This window comes from Barbus barbus (assembly GCF_936440315.1).
Source record: "Barbus barbus genome assembly, chromosome: 41".
In the NCBI taxonomy this organism is placed as follows: Eukaryota; Metazoa; Chordata; class Actinopteri; order Cypriniformes; family Cyprinidae; genus Barbus; species Barbus barbus.
In genome coordinates this window covers 11,338,607-11,354,789 of record NC_136719.1, presented here as the reverse complement: position 1 = coordinate 11,354,789, position 16,183 = coordinate 11,338,607, and the positions used below count along the sequence as shown (strand labels likewise).

At 38.1% G+C, this 16,183-nt stretch overlaps 2 protein-coding genes across 5 annotated transcripts in view; both read left to right on the top strand.

Moving 5' to 3' along the window:
- LOC306860754 (NSFL1 cofactor p47-like) overlaps positions 1-2,390 on the top strand; it is a 43,217-nt gene extending 40,827 nt beyond the window's left edge. The window contains exons 9-10 of one of the 2 annotated variants that reach the window (XM_079402634.1): positions 1,220-1,387; positions 1,468-2,390. In XM_079402634.1, coding sequence (XP_079258760.1) covers positions 1,220-1,387; positions 1,468-1,630 — 331 coding nt within the window. In that variant the 3' untranslated portion in view covers positions 1,631-2,390. The remainder of the gene's footprint in view (positions 1-1,219; positions 1,388-1,467) is intronic. The other variant, XM_079402633.1, reaches the window with a different exon arrangement.
- Positions 2,391-4,788: 2,398 nt separating this feature from the next.
- On the top strand, positions 4,789-12,397 carry LOC306860753 (short transient receptor potential channel 4-associated protein-like). 3 transcript variants are annotated; one of them, XM_079402630.1, is made up of 19 exons: positions 4,789-4,948; positions 5,202-5,330; positions 5,433-5,549; positions 6,614-6,671; positions 6,801-6,856; positions 6,961-7,089; positions 7,614-7,815; positions 7,899-8,084; positions 8,170-8,312; positions 8,915-9,043; positions 9,141-9,199; positions 9,285-9,386; positions 9,489-9,572; positions 9,670-9,760; positions 10,307-10,447; positions 10,537-10,648; positions 10,738-10,850; positions 11,348-11,554; positions 11,644-12,397. In XM_079402630.1, the coding sequence occupies exons 1-19, from the start codon at positions 4,826-4,828 to the stop codon at positions 11,779-11,781; spliced, it is 2,319 nt and encodes a 772-aa protein (XP_079258756.1). In that variant the 5' UTR covers positions 4,789-4,825; the 3' UTR covers positions 11,782-12,397. The 3 variants fall into 3 exon arrangements, 2 of the variants coding, with proteins under 2 accessions (XP_079258756.1, XP_079258757.1); XR_013783412.1 differs by having other exon boundaries at positions 4,812-4,948; positions 10,738-10,795; positions 10,891-11,554; positions 11,644-12,391; XM_079402631.1 differs by lacking the exons at positions 11,348-11,554; positions 11,644-12,397 and adding an exon at positions 10,956-11,048 and having other exon boundaries at positions 4,812-4,948; positions 10,738-10,745.
- Positions 12,398-16,183: the final 3,786 nt, after the last annotated feature.

Sequence of the window (16,183 nt, the reverse complement as noted above, 5' to 3'; positions counted from 1 at the left end):
GCGAAGTTTCACATTAAATGGCTTCCCGTAGAAAACCATTAAACGGAAAACACTGAACCGTTTAGCGGATTGCGTTCATGTTCCCGGTGTAGTGCCGCATTCTGACCCCCGCCAGATTATTACCCCCTAGTATTGGTAGGTTTAGAGTTAGGCGTGGGGAAGGGGTTAGGATTAGGGGTGGGGTTAGGATTAAGCAATTAGGTAGCTATTTCAACGAGGGGGGTAATAGTTTGGCAGGGAGTCGAAAATAGGCACAACACCGGCCTCATCTGCTTGCCTGTGTAAACTGTGCATCATTAATATGGTCATTACTGAATTTGATCTTTTAATATTACTGTTTTAAATATTTAAGGCACTTTAAAGTGTTTTTACAACATTTTGTTGCACTGTTTATGATTGAAATATTGCCGTGGGTGCTTAATATGGATTGTAAATGGCCAAAACTTGCATTTTGTTCAGAAATACCTTTGTTTTATTCTTTTGAGAGGTGATCTAAATATTTACGGCTGGGAAACAGATAAAAAATTGACACGCTTGTGCTGCAGTTCTATGGATGTTTTGGCCTCCAAGTCTTCGAGCCGGTCACATGACTGAAAACTATCAATAGTCTTGGAGTTGGTGCTGTGTATTTGCTGTTAATAGCAATAGGGAAATAGTAGGGCTTCACGATTTGTTGAAAATTGCCATTTTAAAATCCATTAATATAATTAATAATAATAAAAGCTCCAGGTTTGTTTTGCTTGTTTGTAGGGCTGCACTAGTTGGCCCAACATTGTGTGATTGTGTCAATATGACAATAATAATAATAATAATAATAATAATAATATTACTTATTAAAATAAAAATATTACTATTGTAATTTTGTTGTAAAACAAAAAAAATAAGAAAAATGGTTTTATTTTAGAGTATGGCTTGATTTTATTTGAATAGAAAACCGCAGGGTTTATAAGGGCTACTCATAACAAGTTTGAGTAGATGCATATGTTTAATTAAATCACAGCCTCTGTGATTTGATAATTGCACTAATCCATATCACAATTTAATTATTTAATTTTTTTTAAATCATATGGCGGCTTGTTTAGATTCATGACTACTTTGAATATCCAACAATCAATTGTACACTGTGATCTTCATATTGCTTCATCATTATATGTTATATCTTTGCATGTGGCTGAACTTTTCAAACGTTATTGTCCTTATTTCACTCTAACCTCCCCAGTGCCACTCCAGAGTTGGTGTCGCTCCAGAGAAGCCCGCAGGACCAGGCCACCAACGAAGCTGAGGCTGGTGCTTCCATCAGTGTGGACAGCTCTCAACCTGTCACTAGCATCCAGATCAGACTGGCCGACGGAGGCCGGCTGGTGCAGAAGTTCAACCACACCCACAGGTAAAAGCGCAATGAAAATGCATTGAAAATAACCCTATATCATGAAAATCTTCCTCTTATTCCATATTTCTCCATCTCAGGGTGTCTGATGTGCGTCAGTTTGTGGCCAGCGCTCGCCCAGCTTTAGCTGGCACCGAGTTCGTTCTCATGACGACTTTCCCCAACAAGGAGCTGACGGACGAGAGCCAGACGCTGAAGGAAGCCAACCTGCTGAACGCTGTCATTGTGCAGCGGCTAAAGTGACCGGTGGCCTGGCTTTATTAAAGCACTCTGGAGCTGGAGACCGGGACTGAAAGGACTTCTAACTACTTAATTTTGTTTTCTTTAGTGATATGTTATTCCTCTGTGACAGTTTTGGGGAGGTGGGTGTTTCTGATAAAGCAAAATGGAGATGAAGGGGAAGCAATCACTCTGTGATACAGTTAAAGAGAGGGAGAGAGGAACCGAAGAGAAGAACTAACAAGTTTTAGAATAACTGCTGAACATATTCAGATTTGAAATAAAGAGCTTTCTGAAGAGTTTTGACATCCTTTTACCTCGGTGTCTGTCTAGCAGCTTTATGCTGCTTTGCTTTACCTCCTTCTCTGTTTTACTCTTCGTTCTGTGATTCATCTCTGAACATTTCTCAGAACTGTCATTAAAACTAAAGTAGCCTTATATTCTAGCCCCATGACCAAGATCAACCTCAACTGTCGATCAAAACTTTTCTCTTCTTATTTTATTACAAAACAATCTCTTTTATGATATTTTGAGGCTTTTTGTTATTTAGGTTGTCACGCTATATTGATTTTTTTTATTATCATTATTATATTTTGCCTGGTTATTAAAGAATTAAATTGTGAATTGGTTGATTAAGAGCCAACTTCAATTTTGGACACTGCTGCTGGTGAACATATCAGTGGCCTTCTTGTATTCTATGCAGAAGATGACTATAATTCTGGAGATATTGTGTGATTTGTGAGCTGTGATGAACCTGATATTAAACCCCTTTGTCTGGCATTGGAGAGCACTTTATTTTTTTGGACCGTTTGAGAGTATGTCACCACCAGATGCTGATATCAGTCATGAGTTTGTCATGCACTCCCACGGTCTGTGGAGTCACCGTCTGGCACTGTATTTGTGAGGAATATTTTCACACAGTAATGAAATTGAAATCAGACATTAATGACAATCGAATTTGTTTACAAAAATTTGGATGTACATGATTCCACTGCACAGGAGCAGAGGTACACAAACCCACGCCAAGTAAAAGCAGTAGCCGAAGTGTCCCGAGCTCAACTCCTGCAAGTCCTGAAGGATTTCTTTATTGTGCAGAGTGTAAATGAGCACGGCGTTGAGGCCTGAGGACAGAACATTTCAGATTATTTTTCCTCGACTTCAGAGCAACTGAAATGAGTGTTTGGCTTGGGCTGAAGACGGTAACCTCGAGTAATAAAGCAAATTAGGTTGAAGCACTTACTGGCAAATGCCTGGCAGACGCCGGTGAGGTAAAAGAGTCCTCCTTTAAACATGGAGTTGTCCCAGGAATATCAGGAATGAAATAGAGAAAACCATTTAATAAATGATTTATCATATGATTATATGATAAAAACATTATTATTATTAATGTTTATAAACATTTCACGTAACATGTTAAAATATTTTAAATAATATATTATTATTAATATATTTATGTAAAAATAATGTTCTATATGTTATTCATTTTTTATTATACTTTCAATTATATGATAAAAACATAATAAAAATAATTGTTTGATGTTCATTGGAGGGTTTAAGATACAACTCTGTTTTTTTTTTGTAAGCACAAGAGGTTTAACAAATCTGCTTTTGCTAAAACTTAAAGATGGAAAATGCCAGGAAGTAAAAATACTAAGTAAACTGACTATGGCTGAAGTCCAGAGCTGAGAAATGAAGGCACTCATTCAGACTTTTCTAAGCCTTGAGACACACCATGCTTTTCCTCAGGGCAAAAGAAGAACAGCCTTGGGAAAAGTCATATTCTCATTACCAGTCTTGTAATGTTCTGTGAGATATTTTCTGTAACAAAAACTTTTCTAAAATTATTATTTAGATTTTGATAAAATAATAAGATTCATTTTCATTCCCTTGTTAAAATCATGTTATATTCACAGCGTTTGATGTGATAAAGTGTTATGCTGTTGTATTTTATGGTTCAAATTTTGTTTTTATAACTATTCAAATCATAAACTAAATAAAATGTAAACTCACCAAATGTGATCCAAATCCAGCAGAGGCAAATATACTATGTATGGACTCTTGCTGTGTTTATTCAGGTCTGTTCATAACAATTGCAGTAGGTTAATGATTTCAAATATATAAGCATATATATAAATATATAAGTGACTTACATTACTGTACATTACAACCCTAAATGCTTGCTGTTCACTAGTTTAAAAATATTAAAAATCTATTATTATTGTTATGATATTATTATAATTATTGTTGTTGTTGTTAATTATAAGTTATTATTAATTTAAGTTTAAAAAACTTTGATTAAATAGTATATGCTTCAGAGATGAAGCATGAATTATTGTTTGAATTATTATTTTTATTAGAAGTAGTATTTGTTATTGATGTGTGTGTGAGATTTAATTTATTTAAATGATATAATAGAAAAAAATTACACAGAAAGAGTTTGTTATTTTATGTTATTTTTAAGTTCACGTGACAAGTTCGTAACAATTGCAATAGCTTAATGGTTTAAAAGATATACGCATATTTCTCTTTTAAAAATAGTCAATGACTTACATTACTGTACATTACAAGCCTAAATGCTTGTAGTTTAAAAATGTTCCAAATCGATAATAATAATAATTATTATTATTTCATTATTGTTGTTGTTCATAAGTTAAAATGTACATTAAGTTTTTTATTTTTTGATTAAATAGTACATGCATTAGGTTTAAAAATCATAAGGAAGGGATGTTTATGAATATGTGGTTTATGCCCATATACATGATTTTATATGTCTTAATGCCTTTCTGAGACAAAATAATATATATATATATTTTATATTTTGAACGTTTGAATATAAAATCACATGTTTTGCCAATAAAGTCTCAGAAATAGACATGCACATCAAATCGAGGGGTGAGAACCAGACGTGCGTTTGTGATATTTTTGGTGAAATGGAGATATTTATATCAAATGAAAACTCTTTCCACTGGCAAACTGACATCCATAGAAAATAAAAAATGGTTTAGGCTCTCCTGTGAAGTTGGTGAAATGTTACTTACGCCTTTCTGGTTCTCACCCAGAGTCGTCTATGAGTTGCACAGCTGTAATTCATTAGGGGTCAGTAGCATGTGCGCCACTGGTTGTGGTTTCCACGCCAGTCCAGTAGGGAGCAGTATTAACTCTGTCCTCCTCTCTAGGTTCGTGCAAACTTCTCAACGTCACATCGTCAGAGGAACAGCAATGGCGACGAGGAGCTCTGGGTTTTCACGGACCCAAACAAGCAGAGGAAATTCATGCAAAAACATTTTTAATAAAATCCGACAAGGCCAAATCACGGGTGTTGGGTTGACTAGAGGGTCTCAGGTGAGATCTTAAATTATATGACGGTCTAAACCGCCTCCAAAGCGTTTCTAAGACACTGTTTACATACGAGGGCCTGAAGAGCCATGAATATAAAATAAGTCTCAAACAAAAATATACAGCATTTAGCCAATATCACTTGCTTGAGTGCTAAAATAATCAATGGTAATAAGAAGAGTAATAATAATATAGTGTCTGACCTGCTTGTCTTATTTGCAGTGCTTGACAAGTGTTGTGATTGTGTTGTCAAATGCAGTTTCCTGTGGCTCTGCTGGAAGAGAGAGATAAAAGAGCTCAATGGCAGGGGATACCAGTGTTATTGAGGAGACTTCATGAGAGCAGCCATCCTAACAGCGACCTCTCGAAGATTCACAGCATGGTCATGGTATTCAAGACGTCCTTGTCTGTTCACACAAAATGCATTGCCTCAAATACATTTGTATACTTTGCTATCAGATGTTAAGTGAGTTGTTTTGTGATTGTGCAGGAACTGTCATCATTGCTGTCTATGGAGGCTATGTCATTTATCACAGAGGAGCGCAAAACACCACAGGAGTCGATTTCTCCAAATACATATACGTTTGACTTGTTTGGAGGAGTTGATGTGAGTTTTTTTGTTGTTAAATATTACTCCTTGATCAAAATCATTTTAATTGTATTCAGATGGAAGGCATTAATGTAAATAATTATACTTATTCCTCTTGAATGTAGTTTTGAGTTATGCTTGATCAAGAGCTCTGAGAGCCTTTAAAAATGTACACTATTGTACAAGCTTTTTTGAGTTAAAGGAATACTCAGCGAGGAGCGCGAAAAGCAGCGGTCCTTGTACTGAGCTTTGTGGTACTCCATAATGTATTTGTGATTGATATGATACCTCGTCATTCACTGCTATGAATTGATGATGGTCAGATAAGTAAGATTTGAACCATGCCAATGCAATTCCACTAATGCCAACATAATTTTGTAGTCTACTCAAAAGAATGTTGTGGTCGATAGTGTCAAACGCAGCATTAAATTAATCATTAAATTGTTCAAAATTGACAGTAAACACATTGAAAATAGTAAAAAATATATATATTATTTCAAATAAATGCTGTTTGAACTTTGTTCACCAAAGAATCCTGAACAAAATGTGTCAGTTTCCACAAAAATGTTTAAACAGCTTAACGTTTTCAACATAGATTAAGTTTCTTAAGCACCAAATCGGCATAATAAAATGATTTTAAATGTATATTAATGCAGTTATTTTCTGATATTAAACAGATCAGTAGCTGTAGATTTAGAAATGAACACTTTTAAAAATATAGTCAAAGCAGAGTTTATGCTACAAACAATTGTTACTTTGATTGACTGAGTTCCCCATCAATCCATCGTGAAATTTACCAGCATGCTCTGTTTTTATCCATCAGCAAAATATTTTATTTTATTATGACATTGATACTCACAAGAATTTAAGTGGCAAGAGCTTCTCATTAAGCGCTGTGTTACATGTCCTAAGCTTTGTCTTCTTATTCCGCTTTTGCAGTGTGGAAAAAACATCAGAAACTGTAGTGTACCAACTTGGAATCAGAATATTTTAATTAGAAACGAACCAGTTTGGCTGGTACCATAATTATCATAATTGCAGATTTGTTAGTTACTTACTATGCTTTTGTCATTCATTTACAGTTATTTGTAGAGATTATGATGCGGCCAACGCTCACAGTACAGGGAGACCTACCCATATGTAAGCTTATTTAAATAATAAATCCAAGCTTCTTTATTTCCATAATTTAATAACAGAAATAATGTTATTAACAGCATAAATTTCAGTAATGCTGTCCCTGTCATTAAAGGTTTGCTTCATTATTTTCAGTGAGTGACGATCTCATCAAGGATTGTCTAAGCGTTCTGTACAACTGCTGTATATGTGTAAGTATAAAACAATATGTATGACTCCGGAAGGACTCAAATAATAATTATGAATTATTTAGCTTGTTTTCTTATGAGTAACAGCCTCTGCATTTGTCTGATAGACAGAGGGCGTTACAAAAAGCCTTGCAGCGAGGGAGGATTTCGTCACGTTCCTGTTCACTCTCATGTCCAATAAAAAGGTTTTCTTACAAACTGCCACTCTTATTGAGGACATTCTGGGTGTTCGAAAGGTAAAAGCCAAAGCATATACACTGTTTGGGTTCAGTATAATAATGTTTTGAACAAATAACTTTTCATAAAAAGGATGCATTAAATAGATCAAAAGTGATAGTAAGAACTTTTGTTACAAGTGATTTTTATTTTAAATACTGATATCATGGAAATTTATTTTTGGTGGAAAAACTAATATTTAATGTTTAATATATTTATATTTAATATTATTTAATATTTAAAAAAATAATAATACAAATTGTGGATGCTGATACATATACTATAATATGTATCAGTTTTCCACAAAAAATAAAAACAACACAAATGTTTTCAAAATTGATAAGAAATTCAGCATCAAATCTGCATATTAGAATTATTTCAGAAGGATTTCTGACATTGGAGACTGGTGTAATGATGTTTAAATTTCAGTGTTCCATTGCAGAAATAATTTACATTTTAAAATGTATTAAAAGTGTTTTTTGTGTGTTTTTTAGGAATGTTATCTGAACCTTAAATAAAACACTTTTTTGGTGATTAATCTTAGGAAATCATCCAGCTTGAAGAAATTCCCAACTTGGCCAGTCTGGTCCAGAGCTTCAACCAGCAGCAGCTGGCCAACTTCTGTCGTATCCTCTCAGTCACCATATCAGAGCCAGATGTGGGTGTAGATGACAAACACACTCTCCTGGCCCGCAGTACCCAGCAAAAGACCAGCATATGCCCATCACGTGCCGAGAGCAACCAGGGTTAGAAAACACAACTGCAGTGAATCCACACAAAATGTAAAATAGCACTATACATTTTACAGCGTTATGTGATCTTTCCTCAGTGACTCTGGTGAATATCCCAGGCTTTATTGAGCGTCTTTGTAAGCTTGCCACACGGAAAGTTATAGAGGCGGCGGATGCCTCTGCCCGACTGGAGCTGGAGGACTGGCACAGTTGGCTTGACAATGCATTGGTTCTGGATGCTCTCATGCAGTTAGCAATTGAGGAAGCAGAGCAGAGCAGTACAGGTGAGGTCCTCCTCTCTTTCCTGCTCTGGTATTTCCATTAGCTGCATTATTTGTTCTCACCAAGTCTTGATTTGCTGTCTTTCAGAGTCATCTGATGAGAGCTCCCTGTCCTCTAGTCCGCTCAGACACAGGCTGCCCCAGTCTATGAAGATCGTACACGAGATCATGTACAAAGTGGAGGTTCTCTATGTGCTGTGTGTGCTGCTTATGGGCCGACAGAGAAATCAGGTAATGTGATGGGATTGAAGTGACTGTGAATTTGAATACATGTGACGTGGAATGAGTCAGGATGATCTACTAGTTAACTGACTAGGCACTTCATAATGTTGACCAGTATGTTTATGTAGAGTTTGATTTTTTTTGTGTGTGTGTCTGTGTATATATATATATATATATATATATATATATATATATATATATATATATATATATATAAAACAGTAATATATATATTAGTAAAACAGTAATATTATGGAAAATTACAATTTAAAGTAACTGTTTTCTATTTAAATATTTATAAAAAGTAATTTATACCTTTGGTATCAAAGCTGAATTTTCATTATTATGACATTCCATTGTAAATGTCTTTGTGCAGTCTTCAGTGTCATCATCCTAATTTGCTGATTTGCTCAGGAAACATTGTTTATATTTATCAGTGTTGAAAACAGTTGTGCTAATTAATATTTTACTTGAAACCGTTATGCTTTTTGGTCAAGGATTCTTGGAAAGAATGAACAGCATCGTTAATGTCTCTCAAAATTAAAACCAATGATACTGACGCTTAACTTTTGAAAGATATTTTGAAGCTTTTTTCATGGATTTTTACACAGGTTCACAGAATGTTGGCAGAGTTCAAGTTAATTCCAGGTCTCAACAACCTGTTTGATAAGCTGATCTGGAGAAGGCAGCCTTCTGGTCACGTCTTACATCGGCAGAACCAGAACTGTGACTGCAGTCCAGTAAGAAGCAGCCCTTTATTACTCTGAATTATTTAAAAGACTCTTACATATGGATGGTTACAGTGGGAGAATACAGCTCTTTTCCCCTCTAAATCAGGAGATCTCTTTCAAGATCCAGTTCCTCAGGCTGCTGCAGAGCTTCAGTGACCACCATGAGTGAGTATCACAAAGAGATGCAAGGAAATGCTAAAACTGAAAAATCCACTGGTTTGGTAGGAAACTTTTTCTTTATTGTTCACAGGAATAAATACCTTCTTCTAAGTGGACAGGAACTGAATGAACTGAGTGACATCTACCTGAATGCAAACATCTTTGAAATGGAGGCACTGAATAACACAGACAGGCATGGGATGCTTTTCATATCATATTGCTTATGTTCTTCTGTATTTTAAAGTTTTGAACTGCTCATTAATTGGTTTATATTAATTGGTCAATTGGTTTACAGGAGCCTTGTCTGTGACGGTAAAAAGGGTCTTCTTACACGGTTAATCTCAGTCATGAAGAAAGAGCCAATTGATTCTTCATTCAGGTGAGAACTTTAGTTACATCTTACACTTACAGACCTCTTCATTTCGTAATAGACATCTTGTGTGTTGAGTTTGACATTTCTCCATGTCTCACTTCAGGTTCTGGCAGGCAAGAGCCGTGGAGAGTTTTCTGAGAGGAACGCCATCATATGCTGATCAAGTGTTTCTTCTCAGAAGAGGCTTGTTAGAGGTGAGCAAAATAATGCATTACATTGCCTGCGTAAACATACACTGCCATTTAAAAATTTGCGTTCAGTATCTTATTTTATTTTTTTCTTGTAATGAATAATACTTTCATTTAGCAAGGATACATTAAATTGTTCAAAAGTGATACTGAAGATGTTACAAAATACTTATTTCTAATAAATGCTGTTTTTTATTGTTCTATTCATCTAAAAATCCTGAAAAACAATGTATCACAGTTTCCACAAAAATGTGAAGCAGCAAAGCTGTTTTCAACATTGATAATAATAAGAAATGTTTTTTGAGCCGCAAATCAGCATATTAGACTGATTTCTGAAGGATTGTGTAACACTGAACACTGGAGTAACAGCTTCTGAAAATTAATTACAGGAATAAATGACATTTTAAAATATATTAAAATAGAAAACAGTTCAGTTTATTTCAAACTGGACTAGTATTCAATAACTTTAAAAATCTTAACCAGCCCCAAACTTTTGAATGGTAGTGTGCAGTTATAGGACTATTAAGTCATCTCATAATTCTCTTCTTTCAGCATATTCTATATTGCATCGTCGACAGTGGCTGCAAGTCACATGACGTCCTTCAGAGCTACTTTGACCTACTTGGTGAGCTTATGAAGTTCAACATTGATGCCTTCAAAAGATTTAACAAATATGTCAACACAGAGGAGAAGGTGGGTTTACAGTCAGATCCTTTGTGATTTTTCACACTGAAATGATCTAGTAGATCTCAAATCTGTCTTCCTCCCTTTTAACACCTCAGTTTCAGATGTTCCTGACTCAGATCAACAGTTCTCTGGTAGACTCTAACATGCTGGTGCGATGTATCGTCCTGTCTCTGGACCGCTTTGAGAGCCAGACGAAAGATGTGAAAGGTTTGACTCAAATAGCTGAACAGTTAATTGAGAGATGGATGAGAGTGTTAAAGAGTGTTAAAAAATGTGTTTCTTTGTCTCTTTCTCAGTGGCTGAAGTGTTTTCAGAGTGTCGCCTCTTGTCCTACATGGCTCAAGTGGAAAACAGGTTGTCCTTCCTTTTCAGACTGACCAGCATCATCAATGTCCAAACCCTCACTCAGGCAAGTTATACGATTTTGTTTTTGTGTGTGTGTGTGTCAGGGGTCGGCAGCCTACAGCATGAGTGCCAGTATTGACACAGGGAGGGATAATCACTGGCACATGAGCAGTAGCAAGAGAGGTGTATGCATTTTATTCAGGTGCAGCTGAAGTCCTTCACACCTGCACGAAGATCTACATTTTGCAGTAATTGTTCCTGCGCGATTGAGTGGCTGACACTTCACAGGGGCCACCTTGAAAATTTATGTAAAATGCTTTGTTTGTGAATATTCTTTTTACAAAGTAAAGTAAGTATTTTATTTTTTTTTATACGTTATGCTGTAATAACATTTCATCAGTTCAATTTTTTTTTTTTTTTTTTTTTTTTTTTTCAGTTAAAGTTTTTTTAACTTAAATTTGAAACTTAAAAATGGTCAGTATAATAACACATGAACATTCTAAATGTCTTCATGATAAAAAAAATAATTATATACTATTGACCCTTAAAACTGATTCACAGGAGAATGTGAGCTGTCTGAACACCAGTCTGGTGATTCTGATGCTGGCGCGGAGGCGGGATAAGTTGCCTTTCTATCTGAGCGCTCTGCAAGAGAAGGAATACACAGAGAAATACCCCGGCTGCCTGCTCAACAACTTCCACAACCTGCTGCGCTTCTGGCAGCACCACTACCTCAACAAGGACAAGGACAGCACCTGCCTGGAGAACGTGAGTCTGCTCTATTGACCATACACAGATATCCTCTCACAATTGTGAGCTCTTAAGGCATAAACTTTTCTATCTCTTTCCAAAAACAGAGCTCTTGTATTCCCTTCACCTACTGGAAGGAGACGGTCTCAGTGCTGCTGGGCTCTGGAAGAAGCTCACGCTGTGCTATTGCCTCCTACATTGATGAAGCCTACAGGGACCTGGACAGAGACTTCCTGGAGCTGTGACTGTAGAGACTGAGAGGACTCGCTTTACATCAGAATTACATCATGCCTAAGTTTATAAGACCTAGTCCATTCAGATGCATTACAGAATGTGTGTGTGTGTGTGTGTGTGTGTGTGTGGATGCAAGTGTATCTGGGTATTCATGGTGCTGAGGGTATTGATCTGCTCGTGTTGAATAGCATGAATGTTGGCTCAAAGTATTAAATGTGAAATGAATGCGCTTGGGAATATGTAATGCCACTGTAGGTGTGTTTGTGTTTGCAGTGGGACTAGGGTCTGGATGTTTTTTAGTTGGTAGAGTTACAGCTGCCTTGTTCACTAGTGCTGAATTCTCTCGCCTCCTGTTGGTTGTCAGTTACGCATTCAGACATGACAAACTCCTGGAAGTAGTCAGGAAGAGCCTCACTGTCCCTTACTGAAAAAAAAGACTATTTAATTCAGGGACATTCTAATGTCTAATATTGGTGATTGGCTTAGTTTACATACTGCTTGTATATTTATGTTCTTATGTATGTAGTTCTCACTTGACCTAAAATTTTAAATTTTCAGCCCCAAACTCACAGAATGACAACACAAAATCAACAGAAGAAAATAAAGATCTTGTTTTATCACAAGCATGTTTCTGTCTGTATGGCTACTAATTAATCTGTTAAAATCAGTTTGTTATGGACGTGTAGGGATATAGAGCCAGGTTTAAGATTTTAACATTGGGATTATTTTTGTAAAAGAATCTGATAAATTAAAAGATATTATTTTGCAGCAAGTTACCAGGGTTACTTTATATTTTATGTAATCTACAATTTTAGTTTTCTATACTGATAAACGAAATTAAGTAATTGTTCTTTCTCCATAATTCAAAAACAACAGCCCCTTCCACTTGTCTGTTTATTATTTTTTCCTCGTCTGACCAGGTTGCTTGTTAAGTCACGTTGGAATCGCTTTTTCTTTTCTTTTTTTCTTTGAGGCGAGGTACTTTTTACTTACGTTAAATTAATTACATTTGTTAGATTACAACGGGATTTTAAGACCGATACATTGAAAGCAACAAAATTTAGTCCTACTAAATATCAGGTTTATTATGCAAGCATAGTGTGTATCTAACAGTTCGGTAAAGTTGGCACAATATTCGCAGATTTGACTTCTCTGGATCAATAACTCGCAAGCAAAACATTTTTACTACACAAATGATGCCTCTTTTCTTTTGTAGTGATTTAGTAAACAAGCTACAAGCGTGTTTCCTCAAAACGCCTCTGTTGAAGTGTTGAAGTTGAAGTGTACCTATGATGAAAATTACAGGCCTCTCTCATCTTTTTAAGTGGGAGAACTTGCACAATTGGTGGCTGACTAAATACTTTTTTGACCAACTGTAACTGGTTCTGTGAATTCCGAATGACCACCAGAGGCGATGCTTAAGCACTAGTGGATTATCGCAGTGCCAGCTCGATAGGTCGAGATAATATACCAAAAAGATCACGTGGTGACGTAGACACACTAGCTCAGCCTTCGGTCTCGATACGCCTTTCTCTCGCATTCCGAGTGACAAATAATCCGGAATTCACAGAACCAGAGTTACACACGTAACTAGCGTTCTGTTTCATTCCTCCTGACTGCCAGAGGCGATGCTTAAGCACTAGTGGATGACTCCTATCAACATGAGGAATGCCACTCACCTGACAAAAGTTCAAGGTTTCTCCTGAAGGACTACTGAACTGACAGCATGAGGGGCAGCAACATTGAGCTTGTAGAAGCGGGCAAAAGTACACGGGGAAGCCCAAGTAGCAGCACCACAGATATCTGCCATAGAGACTCCTCTGAAAGCAGCCCAAGATATAGACACAGCCCTTGTGGAATGACAAGAGATACCCTCTGGCAATGGTTTTTGGGCCTGCTTGTATGCCAAAGAGATAACCTCAACAATCCAATTTGACAATCTCTACTTTGAAACAGCGATCCCTTTCCTTGCACCACCATAACAAACAAAAAGCTGATCTGTGCTCCTAAAATGAACGGTAGCATTCACATATCCCTTCAGGGCTCGCACAGGACACGGAGGGTGATCCCCCAAATGGTCTGACTGTGGTGCAGACTGAAAAGCCGCTAAACTGATTGACTGATTTATAAACTGCAGAAGCAGAACTTTAGGTAGAAAAGAAGGATTTGGTCTGAGTACAACACCAGAATCATCCGGTAACCAATGCATACATAAAATCACTGACGGACAATGCATGTAATTCACTTACACGCTTAGCAGATGCAATTGCCAACAAAAATGCAGTCTTTAAAGATATCCATTTTAGGTCAGCTGTCTGCAAAAGCTCAAATGGTGGCAGACAAACAAAATCAAGAACAAGTTGCAAATCCCATCCAGGAAAATGAGGGTTACGAGCTGGTTTCAGCTGTCTTGCACCCTTCAAGAAACTGCACACGAGATTATGAGAACCAAGAGAAGAACCCTTAACCTGAATATGATGCGCAGAAATGGCCGCAACATATACTTTCAGTGTGGAGGCTGCTTTGCCTGAATCCAAAAGATGCTGTAAAAAACAAAGAACTCCAGGAACTTCACAGTGTACAGGATCTAACCCACGCTCCTTGCACCACGACGAGAAAATCCTCCAACGAGCTGCATAGAGCTGACGTGTGGATGCAGCTCTAGCACTAATTATGGTATGAACAACAGCGGGCTCACAATCTGTTAAGAGACAGTTGGCCCCAGAGGCCAAACCCAAAGCTGCAGACTTTCTGCAGCTTTGGACCATGGATCCAAATTTATGGATTTATGCATGGATTTATGCAGACCATGGATCCGGATGCCATACCGCGCCATTCATCTGTGACAACAGATCCTTCCGAAACGGAAGCTGCCATGGCCTGCCCACCAACAAAGATAGAAGCATGGGGAGCCAAGGCCTGGCTGGCCATAGAGGTGCTACCAGCAAAACTCTGTGGTTGCACAGAGATATCCTGTGTAATGTGTCCCACAGAAGCGGAAGAGGAGGAAAGGCATAAAGCAGGCAGTTTTGCCAAAAAGCATAAAGCAGGCAGTTCGTGAGACAGCATCCTGCCCCATGGACTGGATGTCTCTGTTCTTGCAAACCACAAGCGACAGTGAATGTTTGCCTCCGTTGCAAAAAGATCCACTTCTGCTTTGCCAAACTGTTGCCATATCCTCTGCACCACATCCTGGTGAAGCCTCCATTCCTCCTGGGTGCAGAAGATCCCTCGATAGAGCATCTGCTATCTGTTTTCTCGATCCCGGTAGGTGAACTGCCCTCAACGATGCTAGTCGAGGAAGAGACCATGTGAGTATCTTGTGGGTAAGATGCAGAGACTTGAGGGACTTTGTTCCACCTTGATGGTTCAGGTGAAAAACTGTCGAGGTGTTGTCAGACCGAATGAGGACATGACGGCCTGACAGAACTGGCAAGAAAAGCTAGAGACCACTGGCCACAAACGCCCCTCTGATTCCATGATGTCTCCCACCCGAAGAGGGAAGCATCGGCCATGACAAACTCTCGCAGAGAAGGAATGACCCCTAGAGGAACACCTGACATCAAAAACTCCCGGCAATTCCACGGTATCAATGCCTGGATACAACTGCGCGAGACAACAATCAGCCGTTGAAGATGTCTTACAGGACTCAACCGCAAACTGTTGTTCCACCGCTGCAGAGGCCTGAGGTGAAGTAAGCCGAGTGGAATCACCGAAGTGGCGGCAGTCGGCATCCTCAAGAGTTGTAACAAAGTCTTGTACGGCAAGCTTGCACCCAGGTGAAAACGGGCAAGGAGCTGCAGAATACTGCCCACTCGAGCATGTGAGAGGGTGGCCGACATTACACGGGGGTCCAGTGTCATTCCAATGTAAGTTATTGTTTGCACTGGATTCAGACAACTCTTTGCCTTGTTGACTGCAAGACCAAGCTTCTGCACAAGTTCCAAAAGCATCCTGGTGTCGTGGACAGCTTGTTGTTTTGTGTGTGAACACAGCAGCCAGTCGTCTAGATAAGGCAGGATTAGCATCCCTCTGGACCACAGCGGATGTAGAACTGCAGTCATGCACCTCGTGAAAACTCGAGGGATCCACATTTGCCGATTCAAGTGTACTAGTTGTGGCGAGGAGTAACTGACATATTGTGTTCTCCGCACGGGTTATATGCGTGGTAGACATGCCTTTTTGATTAACGAGTCTGTGACCGCACTGAGTACTGGGGCAACGCACATTGCCTCGCAGGGCCTCATCTGGTGACACCACAAGGGCAGCGACAGGTTGCACCGAGCGGCACAAAGTGTTTAAAAATTTTATGTATGAGAACAGAAAAATGCTAAAAACTCGGCAGGGAACCGTCAGTAATTGATCGGTAACACTGGCCACCGGATAGAACCGAGAAGCAAACAAACTCACCAA

Bases quoted from the DNA above. Each gene is read 5' to 3' on its own strand.
- LOC306860753 (XM_079402630.1), top strand. From the start codon at position 4,826: ATGGCGACGAGGAGCTCTGGGTTTTCACGGACCCAAACAAGCAGAGGA. The intron at 5,331-5,432 runs GTATTCAAGACG...GTGATTGTGCAG, and splicing joins AGATTCACAGCATGGTCATG to GAACTGTCATCATTGCTGTC. The intron at 10,448-10,536 runs GTGGGTTTACAG...TTAACACCTCAG, and splicing joins ATGTCAACACAGAGGAGAAG to TTTCAGATGTTCCTGACTCA.